Source organism: Salmo salar, chromosome 14 (genome assembly GCF_965601325.2).
Source record: "Salmo salar chromosome 14, fSalSal1, whole genome shotgun sequence".
Classification (NCBI taxonomy): Eukaryota; Metazoa; Chordata; class Actinopteri; order Salmoniformes; family Salmonidae; genus Salmo; species Salmo salar.
The window spans coordinates 22,696,007-22,717,605 of record NC_138304.1 but is presented as its reverse complement, the minus strand read 5'-3'; the positions used below and the strand labels follow the sequence as shown (position 1 = coordinate 22,717,605).

At 43.7% G+C, this 21,599-nt stretch overlaps 1 protein-coding gene across 1 annotated transcript in view; it reads right to left on the bottom strand.

The window, feature by feature from the left end:
* The window catches only part of LOC106568821 (receptor-type tyrosine-protein phosphatase N2), a 150,414-nt gene that overhangs the window by 89,059 nt on the left and 39,756 nt on the right, over positions 1 to 21,599 (bottom strand). Inside the window, exons 4-12 of the mRNA XM_014139506.3 lie at positions 14,222 to 14,345; positions 13,738 to 13,882; positions 10,970 to 11,342; positions 10,615 to 10,727; positions 10,184 to 10,388; positions 9,803 to 9,849; positions 9,097 to 9,270; positions 5,244 to 5,461; positions 3,667 to 3,753 (exon numbers count right to left, since the gene is read on the bottom strand). Coding sequence (XP_013994981.2) covers positions 3,667 to 3,753; positions 5,244 to 5,461; positions 9,097 to 9,270; positions 9,803 to 9,849; positions 10,184 to 10,388; positions 10,615 to 10,727; positions 10,970 to 11,342; positions 13,738 to 13,882; positions 14,222 to 14,345 — 1,486 coding nt within the window. The remainder of the gene's footprint in view (positions 1 to 3,666; positions 3,754 to 5,243; positions 5,462 to 9,096; positions 9,271 to 9,802; positions 9,850 to 10,183; positions 10,389 to 10,614; positions 10,728 to 10,969; positions 11,343 to 13,737; positions 13,883 to 14,221; positions 14,346 to 21,599) is intronic.

Here is a 21,599-nt window from a genome sequence, read left to right as displayed (position 1 = left end):
CTCTTTCTGCATATCTAAGCATATCTTTTGAACTGTCTGTATCCTCCTGACTGATGGTTCTTATTTTAAATAAAATAAATATGCTTCTCTGTATCTCTGCCAAAATCTGGGTAAAAGATGGAAAGGAATGCGAGTCTAATTCGGTACATATAGTAATTGCTCGCTTTTTTAAAGTCTACCAACCTTGCTGCAGGCATGCCAGCTAAGATAGTTCGACAAGCTACTCTAACTTGATTGACAGCCTGAAAAGGCTTGGTAGCCAGTTATGAGGTTGGGAACCTATCTAGCTGGCTAGCTAGAGACAACTTCATACAATTGCTAGGTGACTAGTATTACAGAGAAACAATAAAACATTTTTGCTTTATCAATAGGCTACATAGCTTGATCAACTTCATGTATAAACATACAATACCTCCTGCCCTCATCGGCAGCTAATCAAACGCTGCATGTATCACTCTACACTCTCTCTTTGCTCCGTCGTATCTTTGCTGTGTGGTGCACCTTGGAACCACTTACTAGGGAGGATAGGAAGGGGGGTGGGTCCGGTCAGTGTGCACCCTCCGCAAAATACAAAGAAGAAAAACATGACAAATGTGAGGAGGCATGTGCCCCTGTGTCCCATATGGGCATGACCTCTCTGAACTACGCCAACCGCCACCCAATGAAGGTTTTTCAAAATTCAATACTACAGCAAAAGTAAATAATGTACTTGTGATTTTCAAGCTGAAGTGCATGCTTTCTTCAGCAGACTATTACTCCCATGTCCTAACGAAGCGCTCCCTTTAAGTATGTTAGAACCAATATATATAAAATGTTGAACTGTCATTGTCCATCAATCTTTTGTTTTGTGATTCTACAGTGAAAATAAATGAGTCTAATGCGTCTTCAGTATTCAGTAACACATAGGCTGCATTACAAGCAACCAGCGAAGGTGCATCTCCCCACCTAGTGGTTATACTTTGAAATGAGCAGCATATGAAGTCAGACATTACGTCACCCCCATCAAATTGGAGTCTGACTACAGTCGGTAAGTGTTGCGCAACAACTATTATTCAGAGTGAACTAATGCTACATGATTCTGAAGCAAACCACCCACATTGACACATCAAAACCAACGTCTCTGCTTTCAACCGCCATGTCCGGTCTGACATGATCAATTCAAGACGTTTCTGATAGCGGCGTCTGTATTCTCCTATTCTATATCGTCTGTTCATCATACAAAATAACACAAAGATAGATGATTGATTCAAGTATGTATAACATTTGGCCACAGTGTCTAACATACTGTGTTACTACATATAACGGTAACAGTGAACTACCCTGTATGCATGTATCTATATTTTCCTTCAATATGGTAAACATGATAGACACTAATTTCAAGGTCCTACAGAACCAAGTCATGCTTGCACAAATGAGTCAACATGAAAGGTGAGAGGATCCATGCTGGCTGGGCTGAATTGAGGGCCCAATATTTGATTATGTTGAGGGCCATTCTCCCAGGCTCCTAGGTGGGGTGGTGGTCTAGGATCAGCAGCGGGTTAGCTGCAAGGAGCGGGACGGCCCAAATAAGCGTGGCGGCTTGGACAAATTGTCCAGGCTGCTCCCCCTGCTGGGCCGACTCGGAGCTCTAACAAAGGGCCCCAGCTCTCTCCCACCCAATCCATCACTCTCCCATACCAAGGCCCTTTCAGTTCCAGAAAGGGACAAAGACAAAAGGTACATTAGCCCAGCCCTGTAAGGCCACCCATGGGCTGAAGGGATGAATACAGAGCAGTGTATACCTCCCTAGCGCCGTGAGGTGCTTCAGAAACAAGGGCCATTCAGAACCTTATTCACAGTGTCACATGATACGGAATCGGCCAATCCCTACCTGTACTGCCAACAATCAAGCTCAGTAGTTAGAAAGACACAAAGGGGGCCTATCAGCCCATACAATACTCCCCTTCTTATGCCTGTCATCAGCACGTTGCATTGTATTTATGGCGGTAAATTGTTCTCGCATACACACTGCTACGGTTATTGAGTATAGCAGTGTATGTTCACTTGATGAATGACTGCATTACAATGACCACAATGTCAGACGTGAACATAAGTAATGTAGGAAAGAGGCACATCATAAAGCAGTGTTTACTTGTGGGGTACAGGGCATGACGGTTCAGGAAATGAACTTGTGACAGGTTATGGCACCATGTCGTTACAGAATGTCGATAAGATTTCCTCTTCAATATTATTTTGAAAGTCTTTAAATAATGTGCTTCAGTGCAATATCTAGCTGTGCAATTGTGTGTAAAATGTGTGTAGAGTCGTTTTTGGTTAGACTGTGTGAAGGAGATGCCACTGACTACCCAGACCAGCACAGTGTGTCACTATATACTCTCATTTTGTTGAGGAAGGCTTTAAAAGCCTCATTGCATTCTAAGTGTGTGTGTGTGTGTGTGTGTATGTGTGCGTTTGTGAATGCGTGTGTTTAAAGTCAGATACCTGCAGGGAAAAACATAACGATTTTGGAGAAAGAGAGGGAGGTTCATGGAGAGTTCAGTCTTGTTCATAATGATTGTATCCAGGTAACTGCCAAAATAATGGAAACACTTAAGAAAATGAATGGATACAAAGTATATGGCAAACAAGTGCTGAGTTAATTAAGCAATTAACATCCCATGATTAGGGTCATGTATAAAAATGCTGGGCAGGCCATTAATTTGACCAATATTTTAGCTACCATGGTTATGCCCTAGCATGACAATGCCCCCATCCACAGGGTATGATTGGTCACCGAATGGTTTGATGAGCATGAAAACAATGTAAACCTTATTCCATGGCCATCTGTCACCAGATCTCAACCCAATTGAACACTTATGGGAGATTCTGGATCGTTGCCTGAGACAGTGTTTTCCAACACCATCAACAAAACACCAAATTATGGAATTCCTTGTAGAATGGTGTTGCATCCCTCCAATAGAGTTCCAGTCACTTGTAGAATCTATGCTAAAGGTGCATTGAAGCTGTTCTCAACGCCTTCTTAAGACACTATGTTGGTGTTTCCTTTATTTTGGCAGTTACCTGTACTATATATGGCACCTCATGTTAATAATGTGTATGTGTCAATAATCATCAACCTCCAGCTCGAATGTTTACAGAATAAGAATAAGACAGTGTCCGGGATATCTTGTGTCTCAGTAAGCCTGCGTTTCTTTGGCTTTTAACCTGTTTGTCAGTTTAATAATTCAAATGTTTTATTTTATTTATTTTTGTTTAAGCCCTTCAGTTAACGTTTGACTTGACATGGTGCTCATGACACCTAAAGCATAACTGTATCCATTGAGCTATTTTTATAAGGTATATTGTATAAACTCTCTCCACACACTACCCTGCATTTCAATCTGCATTAATCAGTGGATGTATACCTATCTACGTGCTACAAGGAATTACTGTACAACCCATTTTAGATTCTACCCAGATTCTACCCAGATTCTACCCAGCACCGTATAAGATTCCTGAGTCAAATCAAATCTAGTCACGTCTGTTTTAAGCATGCAGTCAAAATTAACAGTTACATAAAAAGGTTAAATACATACAAGTGGTGTAGTCTGTGTTTGTTGTTTCTGTTCTGTTTTGTTGAGTGTGTGAAAAATCTATAAAAATGTTAATCATGAATAAAATACATACGAGAGCTCCAGGAAGTCAGTCATCTGCAGCTTGGCCCGCCGTGCCAGAATCTCCATCAAGTGGAGTCCCTCATCAGTCTGTAGCGCGCTGGGGAGAGAAAAATACAGAGTTCATCAACAGAGTTGTCACCTTAGCCTGTTAAGTGTGGGTGAGAGCTCCGACACATTACATTCCTGTCACATTCAGAGAGGAGAGGGGACACGAGAGGGGCGAGAGGCACGGAGGTCTTAGGGATGGAGGGTAGGAGGGGGAGGAGATGGGAGTGAAGGCCAAAGACAGAGAGGTGAGAGGGTACGGGCGAATAAGAGGAGGGAGGGACAAATAGGGAGATGAGGGAGGCAGGGAGACACGGAGGGAGGGTGAGGTATGAGAAGTGGGGGAGCAAGTGTTTCCTCTGGCATGATGAATCACCTGTGTGCTCTGTCTGTGTCCCAAATGGCACCCTATTCCCTATATAGTACACTACTTTTGACCAGAGCCCTGGTCAAAAGTAGTGCACAATAGGCAAAAGGGTGCAATTTGAGACACAGCCACTCTCTTAGACTTCAGGCCAGACAGAGAGGTGCAAATGAAATGGTGCATCTGCACCAAGGTGGCTCAATTCAGTCCTGGCCACAGCTAATGATGTACCCCACCTCTAAAACACAGTCAGGGTCTCTGATGACCGTGGACTCGGGAAGATATACATTTCAGTGCAAACCTCAGTCCTAGTTAATCACATAACGTAGTGGGAGTATGGAGTTTAAAAGGAGAAACATTCTAATACAGACATTGAGAAAAGTTATTGATATTCCATAGCCCCAGCCCAGACCCCCTATGGAGAGTGGAGGCCCGCCAGACCTGATTATGATGGAATAGTGAAGGGATGTGGGCTCCAGTTCCTGGTGGCCTGATGGGCTGTGGGTTCCGTGCCCTGGAGAGGGACTTGACCTGAACACCTTCAACTCATCATCTACTGAATGATGCGCACGTGAGATGTTTATTGCACATGCATATGATATACCACACTGGGGTATGGTTTTGAGTCATGTAAATAAAATTGTTTTGTCAATTGCCAATACTACATAAATGAATGATTTATTTACGTTCGTGCATGAATATGAGTCCAGCACTGAAACACTGAAAATAATCTAGGGTAATACATTCAGTGAGCGAAACCCTTAAAAAAAAAGTCTTTGTAAATTACTTTCCCAACAGTGAGTTAAAATGTGGAATGAGAAATTACTCTGACAGGGACACAGTAGGCCTTTGGGTGTCTAGCATCTAAAGCACATTTCTGTTTCCACTTGTAATGGTTTGTTTCAAAGCAACTCCAGCTATGCCTATTCAAGACAGTAAACAAAAATAAAAACAAAAGTCACGGTACAAACAGAACTGTACCAATGGATCCAAAAGGGTTGCCACTGATCTAGCGTACCCAACGCAACATGTCGACACCTGTCAATTCACCATAGTTGGCCCTGGCCTAAAAAAAAAGACTCCTTTGTACTATACTAAATGCAATTCCACACAAACATCGAACCTTGAATGATTAGCTGTGGTTGCCTCATTCATTACTTATGAAAGGTACTACTCACTCTGTGTCAGTGATGACATAGCCGTAGTCATCATCAGTCTTCTTCGTGTCCACAGCAGCTTTGACATCTAGCTGCAGCTCCTGGACGTTGACTTTCTTCTTAAGGGGCTCCTGGTAGACCATCTTGGCAGCAGGAGGCTCCACTGCCTGGATCCAGCCCTCCACCGCAGCCACCTCCTCCACGTCCATTGAGTGGGTCGACTTCTTTTCCACTGCCACCTTGATTGTGTGACAATTTAAACCACGATTAAACAACACGTGGACACAATGCATTTCAAATCATTGAGGATAACACCAAAATGTTTTAACAACATAGTCATTGTGGTTCTTCTTACAGTGGCAAGAAAAAGTATGTGAACTCCTTGGAATTACCTGGATTTCTGCATAAATTGGTCATAACATTTGATCTGATCTTCATCTAAGTCACCACAAGAGACAAACACAGTCTGATTAAACTAATAACACACAAACAATTGTATCTTTCTTGTCTATATTGAATTTCTTGTCTATAAGTATGTGAACCCCTAGGCTAAGCCAATTGGAGTCAGGAGTAAGCTAACCTGGAGTCCAATCAATGAGACGAGATTGGAGATGTTGGTTAGAGCTGCCCTGCCCTATAAAAAACACTCATAACATTTTGAGTTTGCTATTCACAAGAAGCATTGCCTGATGTGAACCATGCCTCAAACAAATGAGGTCTAAGAATACCTAAGATTAAAGAATTGTTGACTTGCATAAAGCTGGAAAGGGTTACAAAAGTATCTCTAAAAGCCTTGATGTTCATCAGTCCACGGTAAACTGTCCTGCAAAGATGACTGCAAGAGCACAGCGCAGAATGCTCAATGAGGTTAAGAAGAATCCTAGAGTGTCAGCTAAAGACTTACAGAAAACTCTGGAAAACGCTAACATCTCTTTTGATGAGTCTATGATACGTAAAACACTAAACAAGAATGGTGTTCATGGGAGGACACCATGGAAGAAGCCACTGCTGTCCAAAAAAAACATTGCTGCACGTCTGAAGTATTCAAAAAGAGCACCTGGATGTTCCACAGCGCTACTGGCAAAATATTCTGTGGACAGATTAAACTAAAGTTGAGTTGTTTAGAAGGAGCACACAACACTGTGTGGAGAATAAAAGGCACAGCACACCAACATCAAAACCTCATCCCAACTGTAAAATATGGTGGAGGGAGCATCATGGTTTGGCGCTGCTTTGCTGCGTCAGGCTATCATCGACGTAAAAATGAGATCCCAAGTTTATAAAGACATTTTGCAGGAGAATGTAAGGCTATCTGCCAGTTGAAGCTCAACAGAAGTTCGGTGATGCAACAGGACAACAACCCAAAACACAGAAGTAAATCAACAACAGAATGGCTTTAACAGAAGAAAATACACCTTCTGGAGTGGCCCAGTCAGAGTCCTGACCTCAACCCAATTGAGATGCTGTGGCATGACCTCGAGAGCAGTTCACACCAGACATCCCAAGAATATTGCTGAAGTGAAACAGTTTTGTAAAGAGGAATGGTCTAAAATTCCTCCTAACCAGGGGACGGAAATCCCGGGGGGGACGGGGGGGACACGACCCCCCCCATCCTGGGAAAAATATGATTTGTCCCCCCCAATATATCACTGAAACATAACTATGTAATTTAAATAATATTAATAATACGCAATGAAAGCAATTGTGCTGATTATAGACACTTAATAGCGCGTTTTTAAGTTTCAAAAGATTGCGACCCCCCCCGTCCTTTGCCTCACAATGGTTTGATCCACTGCCAGTTCCTTAGTTTGCACGTAACTGCTGTGAGGTTCATCCAGTCAATCGCGCACACACACACTAGCTGAATATGCAGAGCTAGCGCGCAAATATTAACTATTAAGCTAGCTAGTACCTATTCCATTTATGTGGCGTTGTCAAATATGGAATCTTTGCTATTGTCAATGTATTCCAAGATCAGCACGCAGATGTAAGTTAGTGCTTCAAAGTCCCTGTGATAAGGTTAGCGATAAACTGAAGTCCAAACTGAACAGAACTACACTCTTCTACCGTTGTCTTAAATATATTTAATGGTCTCGTTGCAAAAGATAAATTGTCGCAAGGGAACTTTTATTTATTTATTTAATTTCACCTTTATTTAACCCGGGTAGCAAAGATTATAGCAAACACCACTGAAACTGAATTGGTGCTCGCTAGCTTTGCAAATTCAGCTATTGTTGGAAGCCAGCCAATATGAAACAAATTATTAAAATTACAAGAGGTTGCAGCATATGTTGTGTAAATGGTGAACTCATACAGCTGTCAACTCTTGTCATTTTAATCCGTTTCACATTTGCTAGCTACCTTTTAGATCAAAGCCCAAATAGAATGATAGAAGATGATAGAAGCCCATCTCCTACTGTAAATAACCTACACACTGTGTGTGTGTGTAGCCAGCCAGCCAGCCAGGTAGAAAAATGGCAGAAAAATAAAAGACGGACATCGGAGTATTTTTCAATACACCAAACGCATAGTAAGAACCCTAGTAGCCTAATATCTCAAAGACTAGTTGATAAAATGTTCATAAGAAAGAAATGAAATTCTAATGGAAATGTTTCACAATGATGTCATTAGGCAGAGCAGGCAACAGATGGCACACAGACAGCAGAGTTGGGGACAGATATGCAGGGACAGACTGGCAGAGACAGGGAGTCTCAGGTAAGTTTGTTGAGTCTTTGTTTGGCAACATTATGAAAGGTTCTCAATTTTTTTGATGTCACGTCCTGGCCAGTATAAGGGTTAATTGTTATTGTAGTTTGGTCAGGACGTGGCAGAGGGTATTTGTTTTATGTGGTTCGGGGTGGTGTGTTTGTTGTAGGGCATTTGATTTATGTATTCCGGGGTTTTTTGGGCACTGTGTCACATTCATGTATTTCTATGTTCTGTCTAGTGAATCTGTTTCTATGTTAGTTAATTGGGGTTGGGACTCTCAATTGAAGGCAGGTGTTGTCTCTTTGCCTTTGATTGAGAGTCCTATATAGTAGGGTGTGTTTGAGTTTGCCTTTTGTGGGAGATTGTTTCTTGTTTAGCATGTGTGAGCCTTACGAGACTGTTGTGTTGTTCGTGAGTTCTTCGTGCGTTTATTATTTTGGTGTTCATTTTTAAGTTAAAATAAACGTCAAGATGAGCATCCACAATCCTGCTGCATTTTGGTCATCTTACCACTACGACAACCGTGACATTTGACTTGTAAAATAGGAACATAATTGGAAAATGCCATGGATAGCCCCACTCTCAACTTAAACTGGTGACTGAACTAAGATTTGTTAAAGGCAATGGTATTGCTGTTGTGATTAGTTGTGTAGTTTTGGGTACCGGTAGTTAGGAGTACGGCAAACACCTTATTTCTTTGGTTCCTCAATATACATTTACCATAGGCTATGTGTAGGCTATGTGTTACAGCACTACTTTTGGTGTCCCCCTCAGGAATTGCTCTTGAGAAAATTTCATGTAATTGTCCCCTCCAAAGTTGATATCAGATTTTCGCCCCTGCTCCTAACCGTTGTGCAGGTCTGATCCTACAGAAAACGTTTGGTTGAGGTTATTGCTGCCAAAGGAGGGTCAACCAGTTATTAAATCCAAGGGTTCACATACTTTTCCCACCCTGCACTGTGAATGTTTACACGGTGTGTTCAATAAAGATGTGAAAACAAATAATTGTTTGTGTGTTATTAGTTTAAGCAGACTGTGTTTGTCTATTGTTGTGACTTAGATGAAGATCAGATCAAATTTTATGACCAATTTATGCAGAAATCCAGGTAATTCTAAAGGGTTCACATACTTTATCTTGCCACTGTATGTGTAATATGGTCGTCACCTCGGACTGAGTGGTCTTACTGCGGACATTCTCCAGACCGACGCCCCTGCCCTCGCCCAGCTCTGCACCCACACCAGCCTGACCGGGGAAATCTTCCTGGAGTCTCTGGGCTGGGGACTCACTCTTATCCAGGTACGCCAGAAGCTTTCCAAATAAGCCGGCGGCAACCTGGGGCTGAAATAACACAGAACAATGTCACGGTGATCTAGCTACAGCACAAACAACAAAAGTCACGGTGATCTCGGGAAGAAATAACAAATACGAATCAATCATAACTACATTATGGCTTTATTTCATCTTGATTATGAGACATGTTTTGTTACAATCCATGTGTACTGAATTAAGGAACTGTTTTGATAGGGGAGAGGAGGCAATTCGCTTCTCTCATCAAATTCTAGGAAAGCAGGAAGCAGTAGGATAGAAGCCAATAATAACTGTTTGAAAGATAGGTATGCAAACTGACAACATTACAACACTTTCAATCCGTTTTTCTAAACGTACTTCTTCTCTATGTTGTGTATACTAACTGGTTTACTGTCTACAGTACATTGCAGATTTATCATCAAAATCCTTTTGAAAATCAGCTCTTCTGGATGATTCATACCCTACATACGGTATAATATCACCGTTTATAATGTCAGTATTCCGTTTGACATTTCCACTTTCTTTCAAACCCTTTATCACTTTAAGAATCAAAATGGGGTACCTTGTCATTGGAGCCTGCTGGCTCTCTGTCTCCCTCCATTTGTCGCTCTGTCAGGAAATAACAGAGACTGAGTGTTTACTGACAACAAGAATAATATTAAGCAGAAAGCAAACCGACTCTGCATATCTCAAATAACAGCCACACAGATATACTCTTCCCTTCACCCTTTTGGAAGGCGAAGGGAAACTTATGGTTTGTGAATATTTTTAGCTGATACTTTTTTGCCAAAGTCTGACTGCATTTCAAATCAACAGAGCAGCCAATATGAACAAGTCACCCTGAAGTTGGCATGGAAAGACAATGAGTATACAAAGGTGTTGGTGAGTTAATACTACAGATGGAGGTCTTCTCCAAGTAACCAGGTCTGTCAGGTTTGTGTACCTTGGACCACAGACTCCTCTAGGGGAGTGCTCTCTGGAGCCGTTTTCTCTGTGGCGAATGGAAGGTCACCCTCCTCCTTCTCCTCCTCCTGTTCCCCAGGCCCCTGTTCTCCAGGCCCCTCATTCCCTTCCTCATCCTCCTGCTCCTCTTCCTCCCCCAGGTCTCTTGGTCCTGGTCTGGCCTGAGGCTGTTTTTGATCCACTACCTGCATTCACATTTACATCTTGGTCATTTATCAGACGCTCTTATCCAGAGAAACTACAGACAGTGTATTCAACTACGGTGTCTAGGTAAGACAACCAAACATCACATTCATTCCAAGTAAAATCTTCCTAAAAAAAACGCAGCTATCAGCAAAATCAGTGCTAGTAAGAAAGGTGTGAGGGTTTGTGCAAGAAAGACAAGTACAAAAATGTTGTTGTTTATTCTACCTGTAGGGCATTAGCGATCAGTGTAGACAGCTGGTCCAGGTCTTTTGGACTCATGTCATCCACGTCCACATTGTGTCTGCCCACGTTCTTCAGAACCTTCTGGATGAACACCTCTGTGGAGGAGGAAAGAGGAGAGGGGATGAGAGGAGGATGGGAGAGGAGAGGAGAGGATGAGAGGGAGAAGAGTTCTAACTATGGTAGATGTCAATGCCTTAATTAACAACTAATAACATGCTATACTGTTATTTTCAGCGGATCCATAACTATTGATAGTGATAATTTGTTCACAGAGGAATAATAAGGAAGAACTTGTACAGTAAAAAGAGGAAGACATTGTTTTTAAAGCAGCACATACCATCCACTGGACTGAAGGGTTCTTTTGGACCAGAGGGTTGACTGGCTCCAGCTGTCTGGAGGAGTAAACGTCTATCCAGGTTGGGTGTTTGGGATTGAGAGTTCTCTTTAGGCCCAACACTGTCTATACTGTTGCTGTAGGAGGGGTGTAGAAGAGGGGAGGGCAAGGTTGGGACCTTGGGGGCCCCCTCGGTCTGGGTTGGTCCCTGCCCAGACAGGTAGTGCCTGAGGGCAGCCACAAGGAGGTCTCCATCCCCTGCAGAGTGTCTGTCCTGGTAGGGAGGCTGGAAGAAGGACAGTGGGGAAAAATGTCCCTCTCCCTGGGACTTGGGCCGGTAGTAGTCAGAGAAGACGCCAGATTGGTAATGGTCACTCTGCAAGATAATAAAACACATTATTTGTGTATTATAAAGGCATTATATGCTGCTCAAAAAAATAAAGGGAACACTTAAACAACACATCCTAGATCTGAATGTAAAAAAGAATCTTATTAAATACTTTTTTCTTTACATAGTTGAATGTGCTGACAACAAAATCACACAAAAATAATCAATGGAAATCCAATTTATCAACCCATGGAGGTCTGGATTTGGAGTCACACTCAAAATTAAAGTGGAAAACCACACTACAGGCTGATCCAACTTTGATGTAATGTCCTTAAAACAAGTCAAAATGAGGCCCAGTAGTGTGTGTGGCCTCCACGTGCCTGTATGACCTCCCTACAACGCCTGGGCATGCTCCTGATGAGGTGGCAGATGGTCTCCTGAGGGATCTCCTCCCAGACCTGGACTAAAGCATCCGCCAACTCCTGGACAGTCTGTGGTGCAACGTGGCGTTGGTGGATGGAGCGAGACATGATGTGCTCAATTGGATTCAGGTCTGGGGAACGGGCGGGCCAGTCCATAGCATCAATGCCTTCCTCTTGCAGGAACTGCTGACACACTCCAGCCACACGAGGTCTAGCATTGCCTTGCATTAGGAGGAACCCAGGGCCAACCGCACCAGCATATGGTCTCACAAGGGGTCTGAGGATCTCATCTCGGTACCTAATGGCAGTCAGGCTACCTCTGGCGAGCACACGGAGGGCTGTGCGGCCCCCCAAAGAAATGCCACCCAACACCATGACTGACCCACTGCCAAACCGGTCATGCTGGAGGATGTTGCAGGCAGCAGAACGTTCTCCACAGCGTCTCCAGACTCTATCACGTCGGTCACGTGCTCATTGTGAACCTGCTTTAATCTGTGAAGAGCACAGGGCGCCAGTGGCGAATTTTCCAATCTTGGTGTTCTCTGGCAAATGCCAAACGTCCTGCACGGTGTTGGGCTGTAAGCACAACCCCCACCTGTGGACGTCGGGCCCTCATACCACCCTCATGGAGTCTGTTTCTGACCGTTTGAGCAGACACATGCACATTTGTGGCCTGCTGGAGGTCATTTTGCAGGGCTCTGGCAGTGCTCCTCCTGCTCCTCCTTGCACAAAGGTGGAGGTAGCGGTCCTGCTGCTGGGTTGTTGCCCTCCTACGGCCTCCTCCACGTCTCCTGATGTATTGGCCTGTCTCCTGGTAGCGCCTCCATGCTCTGGACACTACGCTGACAGACACAGCAAACCTTCTTGCCACAGCTCGCATTGATGTGCCATCCTGGATGAGCTGCACTACCTGAGCCACTTGTGTGGGTTGTAGACTCTGTCTCATGCTACCACTAGAGTGAAAGCACCGCCAGCATTCAAAAGTGACCAAAACATCAGCCAGGAAGCATAGGAACTGAGAAGTGGTCTGTGGTCCCCACCTGCAGAACCACTCCTTTATTGGGGGTGTCTTGCTAATTGCCTATAATTTCCACCTGTTGTCTATTCCATTTGCACAACAGCATGTGAAATTTATTGTCAATCAGTGTTGCTTCCTAAGTGGACAGTTTGATTTCACAGAAGTGTGATTGACTCGGAGTTACATTGTGTTGTTTAAGTGTTCCCTTTATTTTTTTTAGCAGTGTATAAAGGTCATTATATAGCATTATACACATTTACTTCATAGAAAGTGTTACCAAATAGATCAAAGTGTTCATTTTTACTTAGTGCTTCACTTCAATCCCCAGCTAATACACCACCATCAAATGAAATGTTAATTGCTAATATGTTAACAGTAAGATGAGAGTATGTAATATCTTCCTAAGCAGTACACTATACGGACGTGTCAACAACACTAAGATCCATCCATCTCCCACATGCTCATCTCAAACAAACCCCCCCCCCCAATGTTTTCCACCAACCCCATCCTTAATAAATAAAGGGCTACTCTCCCCATTCTTGATAAATAAAGGGGTACCCTCCTCAACCCCTCAATGCCTGGACCTCAGCAGGGGTTTGGCCCTCTCATTCAGCTAGGCCGTGTTGGTCACCCCCCTGAACAGAAATTACATAGAGCCCATCATGTGGGCGTTACTAATTAAGGAACTGAACTCCTGAACCCACGGTGGGCATTATCTCCCTCATAATAATCCAGCAGGAAACTATCCCTGTGAATGGTCAACCAACAGCCATTCACCAACCCTTCAGAAGGGGATAGATAATGATACAGCTCCCGCAGCGTCAGTTTGTGTGTGTGTATGTGTGATTTGCGTGTGTGTGTGTGTGTGTACACATGAGTGTGTGTTTATGGAGACGTGCATCCATGGAGAAGTAAAAAAGGATCCAGCTGCTCATCCCAGGCTAAAGCAGGGCCTGGGGGTCTGGAGGGCAGGGTTCTGAAGGTGGCCAGGGGGGGCCCTTACCTTGCTTGGACTCTTGGGGCCAGTGGGGGACGAGGCCTGGGAAAGGAGGCCCAGACGCTGCAGGATGTTCTGAAGGTTTCTACTGAGCTCCACCTCCACAGGCTTGATCTTTTGGTCTCCTGGGTCCATAGCCTGGGTAGAGGGTCTGGACCAGACATGGAGAGTGAGAGGTGTGAGTAAGTGTGAGAGAGACAGCAATAAATAGATAGCGAAAGAGAGAGAGATGGAGACACGAAGACAAAAAGAGAGATAGAAAAAGTAGAGAGAAGGAGACAGACAGACAGAAGGAACAGAGACAGATAACCTGGACTATCCAGAGCTAGAAACTAGATCCGTTCAGACATAAACCAGCTCATCAGTCATCATATTCTAACATGTGCACTCCTAGAGTCTGCCTGCCTACCTGTCTGTTTGCATGCATACGTGTGTGTCCGTGTGTGTATGTACAGGTGTAATGGATGGTGCTGCCTGCCAGAACAGTGACCTGGATTTGCTGCTGCTATAGACATGGGGGATGGAGTCCTGTAGGCGTCTGTAGGGGATCTTTCTCAGCTTAGACAGCTCCTTGGACAGGATCTGCTGGCTGGCCTCATCCTCCCAGATCAACCCTGCAACACATCAACAGGAATAACACTCAGAATGTCAGACTACAAAAAATGGTTGCACATATACTATCTGTCACACCTGCTCCCGCTCCCCCTCCCTGGCGCTTGAGGGCGCCAGGCTACCCGTCATCATAAACACCTGTTACCATCATTACGCGCAGCTGCGCTCATTGGACTCACCTGGACTCCCTCACTTTGTTGATTACCCCTGCATATATGTCTGCTCCTCTGTGTTGTTCCCTGTAGTAGCATTTTGTCGTGTCGGGTTTATGTCCAGACGCTGTGCCTGTTCCGTTGCATGTCCGTCTGTATTAAATGGTTCACTCCCTGTACCTGCTTCTCATCTCCTGCTGTTTTTAACTGTTTTTAATCCCTGGTGGATTAGGTCAAAGGTCACTATGGATGTCTCAAATGGCAACCTATTATCCATAGGGCTCTGGTCAAAAGTAGTGCACTATAAAGGGAATATGGTGCCATTTGGGACACATCCTAGGTCATTCTCATTCTGTAATAAGTTCTCTCAGCATGTTAGTAGGTTTATAAGACGAAAGGCTACATGATGATCTCCATATGTATTCCCCTCTGCTTCTTAACACTGACATACAGTACATAACTACAGCACGTTTTGGCAACACAACTGAGGACTGGTGCCAATAACAGATGGGGTGGCGGAACCAAATGTAACCCAGAATATGGCCACGCACACTTGAACAATTCAACAGAGACATTCCACAGATGAGAGGCAGCATCCATGAAAGATACAAGCATCACTAGACTGCACAGCAAACAGCATCTGCAATGACATCCTTATCTTGGTAATTGAAGGAAGAGCACAGTACACATGTCACTTTGCACAGTGCACCTTACTGTTAGTGAGCATTTGGCTAGATAGGGTTGGGATGACTTCTATAAATCACATTTCCATGAGAAGGCATGCGTTGTTATGGGTTATCAATCTTTAAAAAAGTTGTATAAATCAGTAAAACCATCAATAACATAATAAACGAGAGGATGGATTTAGAAAATATGTAGATATGGGCACATTGGTCTGATAATACATCTATCTCCTCTTTTTTAAATACATAGGTATGCAAATGTGCTTTCATGGCTACCAGATGAGAGAGTCAAACAATGCAGATCTCCCGGTGGTGGGTGCTTCCCATGATGCTATTGAGCGGAGCACAGAAGGTAGAGGCCAGGGTTCTGGAACCCAGCCAGCCTTCTAGATCCACCACAGCCTGATGAGGGAGGAGCAGTGGAACACAACAGAAGACATAGAAGACATGGAACACACGGAACACAGGGAACCCACCATACTGCTGTCTGCTGCTACAGCCTGGCCTGCCTGCCACACATCACTCAACTGAGCAGGGCCGGGCTCAGTAACACAGGGAGGACTGAGAGCCAGCTTTCACCATCAAACACACATAAAATAGCTGTGCTCTATGATTGCTTTAACGGGGGTCTTGATGGCTGTCTGTGTGAGAGGAGAGCTAAGGCAGGGTTTTCACAGGAACCGACGCTATGTGGCACCGCAGCTTGATTAACTGTAACCCCCACCAAGTCATTCACACACAGCTTAGGTTTTCACAACCACGCAGGCGAAACGGTTCCATAGCAATGGAACATAAAGAAGAGGTCCGCTTGGTTGGGCAGCTGGGGTTAACAGAGAGCAGTGAGAGGGAGGGGGTCAGGGTTTGGGTATTACAAACTATGGGACTCATTTCACAGAAATAGCATTGCAAAATTCCAGTAACTTTCCACAAATTCCCATGTTTTTCATGAGGGAATAAGCAGGAGATCCAGTGGCCTTCCAACTGGGTTTTCTGGAAAATCTTAGTGTTAAGTTTAAGGCCCATAGCTCTGTGCTACATCAGCAGGGGTTGTGTTTCTCTGATGAGGAGAAACAAGAGGCAGGTTGGTAGCTTTGAATCTGTGAAGGTGTTCCTGTTTTCTGTGTTTCACCCGATCAGCACTCAGGAGGGTCAGAGCAGAGGCAGCGGTGGCTGTTATGTTGAATAATCTGACGCCATTATGTCCGCATCCCAAATGGCACCGTATTCCCTACATATTGCACTACTTTTAAACCCATAGGGCTCTGGTCAAAAGTGGTGCACTACGTAGGGAATAGTGTGTCATTTGGGACTCCACCTAGGTTTGTGCTGCTCTGCTCATCATGCTACTCTGCCGCGCTCTGTTCTGGGTTTGAAATGCAGATGCTCTTTGGAGTTTTGTTCCTCTAATGGTTTTTCAGACAGCCAGGGTAAATAACTCAATAGCATATTTCATTACTGCTGGAGAGGTTGATAAACCCGCAAAAAATCATCAGCACTGTGCACTAAAGAATATCGCTCGCCCGTCTAGAGCTGCTTTCTAGAAATGTATGTGGATCTCAGGTCCCACTAGGCACAGACGTCAGTTCAACGTCTAGTTTTGATTTACATTTTGGTTGAGTTTTCAACTAATGTCAATTCAATGTGAAATCAACCAAAAATGGCACCCTGTCATTATCGCCACGGAAAGTAGAGGTGCTGCAGCACCCCCTGATAAACTGAAATAATTTCTCCAAAAATGATATTACTCCTGTCTGAACAGACATACAAAATACTACACCTGAGAGCATCATTTTTCCACAGAGGATCAATAGCTTCTAAAAAAAATAGCTGTGGAATAAGTTTTATCACAAGCACTTACAGTCAGGAAGGCTGCAATTTGGGCAGCACGTGCGCTGAATATAGAACAGCTTGTTGTGTTGGGGCCATATATAGAACTCCATAGAAGGATGTTGGAACCACTAACACTGGCACTTTGACTGCTAAACTCATGAGTACACTTGCAATGGCTGCCAGTCCTGACTTGAATGGGAACTGCCATGTATGGATTCTATTTCTATTGTTTCTTGCGGCTGTCAGTTTGCCTTTTACATTTTAAAATACAATCATGAGAAAGATGTAGGCCTACCGTTTGGAAAGCTAATGCCTACTGCGAAAAGAGAAGACTGATCTGGCTATAGAAACTTTAAAAAATGTCATCGTGTAGCCTTTTCGTCTTATAAATATACTAACATGCTGAGAGAACATTTTACAGAATGAGAATGACTTAGAATGTGTCCCAAATGGCACCATATTCCCTTTATAGTGCACTACTTTTGACCAGAGCTCTATGGGTAATAGGGTGCCATTTGAGACAGATCCATAGTGACCTTTGACCTAATCCACCAGGGATAAAAACAGTTCTCTGTGTTTGCTTTTGTGATTTGTCACATAATGCAATTGATAGTACATGTGCCACCATTTCTTCTAGTCTGACAATCTGAGTGTTATTCCTGTTAGATTTTTGAGCGAATCTGGAGCCAATAGCACTGTTTTTCGAAGTCCTTATCTTGAGATATTGACACGAGTGCACCGGCCATCACCGGTGAGCAGCCTATGCTTCATCTTTATCATTGGGTGTGTCAGTGTCACTGGAAAGTTTATTTTGTAGCCTACAGTAGCCTATACTATATATAGTACATTCGGAAAGTTTTCATAACCCTTAACTTTTTCCACATTTTGTTACGCTACAGCCTTATTCTAAAATTGATTCAATTGTTTTTTCCCTTATCTACACACAATACCCCATCATGATAAAGCAAAAACAGGTTTTTAGAAATATTTGCAAATGTATAAAAAATTGAAATATCACATTTACATAAGTATTCACACCCTTTACTCAGTACCTTGTCGAAGTAACTTTTGCAGTGATTACAGCCTCAAATCTTCTTGGGTATGACGCTACAAGCTTGGCACACCTGTATTTGGGGAGTTTCTCCCATTCTTCTCTGCAGATTCTCTCAAGCTCTGTCAGGTTGGACGGGAAGTGTCGCTGCACAGCTATTTTCAAGTCTCTTCACAGATGTTCGATCAGGTTCAAGTCTGGGCTCTGGCTGGGCCACTCAAGGACATTCAGACACTCCTGTGTTGTGTTGGCTGTATGCTTAGGGTCGTTGTCCTGTTGGAAGGTGAACCTTCACCCCTTTCTGAGGTCCTGAGCGCTCTGGAGTAGGTGTTCATCAAGGATCTCTCTGTACTTTGCTCCGTTCACGCTTGGCATTCAGGCCAAAGAATTCCATCTTGGTTTCATCAGAGCAGAGAATCTTGTTTCTCATGGTCTGAGAGTCCTTCAGGTGCCTTTTAGAAAACTCCAAGCGGGCTGTCATGTGCCTTTTACTGAGGAGTGGCTTTCGTCTGGCCACTCTCCCATAAAGAACAGATTGTTGGACCGCTGCAGAGATAGTTGTCCTTCTGGAAGGTTCTCCCATCTCCAAAGAGGAACTCTGGAGCTCTGTCAGAGTGACCATCGGGTTCTTGGTCACCTCCCTGACCAAGGCCCTTCTCCCCCGATTGCTTAGTTTGGCCGGGCAGCTAGCTCTAGGAAGAGTCTTGGTGGCGCCAAACTTCTTCCATTTAAGAATGATGGAGACCACTGTGTTCTTGGGGACCTTCAATGCTGCAGAAATGTTTTGGTACCCTTCCCCCAGATCTGTATCTCGACACAATCCTGTCTCAGGGCTCTACGGACAATTCCTTCGACCTCATGGCTTGGTTTTTGCTCTAACATGCACTGTCAACTGTGGGACCTTATATAGACAGGTGTGTGCTTCTCCAAATCATGTCCAATCCATTGAATTTACCACAGATGGACTGCAATCAAGTTGTAGAAACACCTCAAGGATGATCAATGGAAACAGGATGAACCTGAGCTCAATTTCGAGTCTCATAGCAAAGAGTCTGAATACCTATCTAAGTAAAGTTTTATTTTTCATATACAGTACCAATCAAAAGTTTGGACACACCTGCTCATTCAAGGGTTTTTCTTTATTTGTACTATTTTCTACATTGTAGAATAACATTGAAGACATCAAAACTATGAAATCACACATATGAAATCATGTAGTAACCAAAAATAAGTGTTAAACAAATCAAAATATATTTTATATTTGAGATTCTTCAAAGTAGCCACCCTTTGCCTTGATGAGAGCTTTGCACACTTTTGGCATTCTCTCAACCAGCTTCACCTGGATTGCTTTTCCAACAGTCTTGAAGGAGTTCCCACATATGCTGAGCACTTGTTGGCTGCTTTTCCTTCGCTCTGCAGTCCAACTCATCCCAAACCATCTCAATTTGGTTGAGGTCAGGTGATTGTGGAGACCAGGTCATCTGATGCAGCACTCCATCACTATCCTTCTTGGTCAGATAGCCCTTACACAGACTGGAGGTGTGTTGGGTCATTGTCCTGTTGAAAAACAAATGATAGTGGGACTAAGTGCAAACCTGATGGGATGGCGTATTGCTGCAGAATGCTGTGGTGTGCTGTTAAGTGTGCCTTGAATTCTAAATAAATCAAAGACAGTGTCACCAGCAAAGCACCCCACACCATCATACCTCCTCCTCCATGCTTCACGGTGGGAACCACACATGCGGAGATCATCCGTTCATCTAATCTGCGTCTCACAAAGACACTGTGGTTGGAGAAAAAAAAAAAAAAAAGAGAAAAAAAATCACAAATATGGACTCATTAGACCAAAGGACAGATTTCCACTGGTCTCATGTCCATTGCTCGTGTTTCTTGGCTGAAGCAAGTCTCTTCTTCTTATTGATGTCCTTCAGTACTGGTTTCTTTGCAGCAATTCGACCATGAAGGCCTGATTCATGCAGTCTCCTCTGAACAGTTGATGTTTAGATGTGTCTGTTACTTGAACGCTGTGAAGCATTTATTTTGGCTGCAATTTCTGAGGCTGGTAACTTTAATGAACTCTGGGTCTCCTTTCCTGTGGCGGTCCTCATGAGAGCCAGTTTCATCATAGCACTTGATGGTTTTTGCGGCTGCACTTGAAGAAGCGTTTTGACTGCCTTCATGTCTTAAAGTAATGATGGACTGTCGTTTCTCTTTGCTTATTTGAGCTGTTCTTGCCATAATATGGACCTGGTATTTTACCAAATAGGGCTATCTTCTGTATACCAGCCTACCTTGTATCAGGAATCAAGGTAAGACCCAGATGCAGACACGTCGAATTGACAATGGTTTAATATTCCAACAGGGGCAGGCAATAGACAGGTCAAGGCAGGCAGGGGTCAGTAAACCAGAGGTTGGGCAACGGTACTGGACGGCAGGCAACAATCCAGAGGTGGGGCAAAGGTACAGGTCGACAGGCAGGCTCAGGGTCAGTGGCAGGCAGAGTGGTCAGGCAGGCTGGCTCAGAGTCAGGACAGGCAAGGGTCAAAACCAGGAGGGGGAGAAAAAGAGTGACTGGGAAAAGCAGGCGCTGATAACAAATAGCTGGTTGACTTGACAAACAAGACACACTGGCAATGAACAAACAGAGAACACAGGTATAAATACACAGGGGATAATGGGGAAGATGGGCGACACCTGGAGGGGGGTGGAGACAATCACAAGGACAGGTGAAACATATCAGGGTGTGACACCTTGTCACAACACAACTAATTGGCTCAAACACATTAAGAAGGAAAGAAATTCCACAAATTAACTTTTAACAAGGCACACCTGTTAATTGAAATGCATTCCAGGTGACTACCTCATGAAGCTGGCTGAGACAATGCCAAGAGTGTGCAAAGCTGTCAAGGCAAACTGTGGCTATTTTGAAGAATCGCAAGTCTAAAATATTTTATGATTTGTTTAACCCTTTTTTGGTTACTACATGATTCGATATGTGTTATTTCATAGAGTTGATGTCTTCAATATTATTCTACAATGTAGAAAATAGAAAAATAAAGAAAACCCTTGAATGAATAGGTGTGTCCACCTTTTGACTGGTACTGTATATACATTTGCAAAAAGTTCAAGAAACCTGTTTTCACTTTGTCATTATGGGGTATTGTATGTAGATTGATTAGGAAAAAAAATGTATTTAATCCATTTTAGAATAAGGCTGTAACGCAACAAAATGTGGGAAAAGTCAAGGGGTCTGAATACTTTCTGAAGGCACTGTATACTATATGTCAGGGTTTCTGTTAGGAAAATTGGGCCCCGGAAGTGACTGGGAAGATTTTAATGTATCAGAAGTTTAAGAAATGTAGTTCTACCGGTTCGATATGCGTAATCCATCAGGGTGTCCATCCACGCAGCCAGCGCCATCAATAGACAAGCGATATTGGCCAAATGAAGGACATTTACATGTCCTTAAAAACAGCCTATAACAAATTACAAAAACACTATTCCCCATGTTTTGATGTGTAGTATATTCAAAACTTTGTA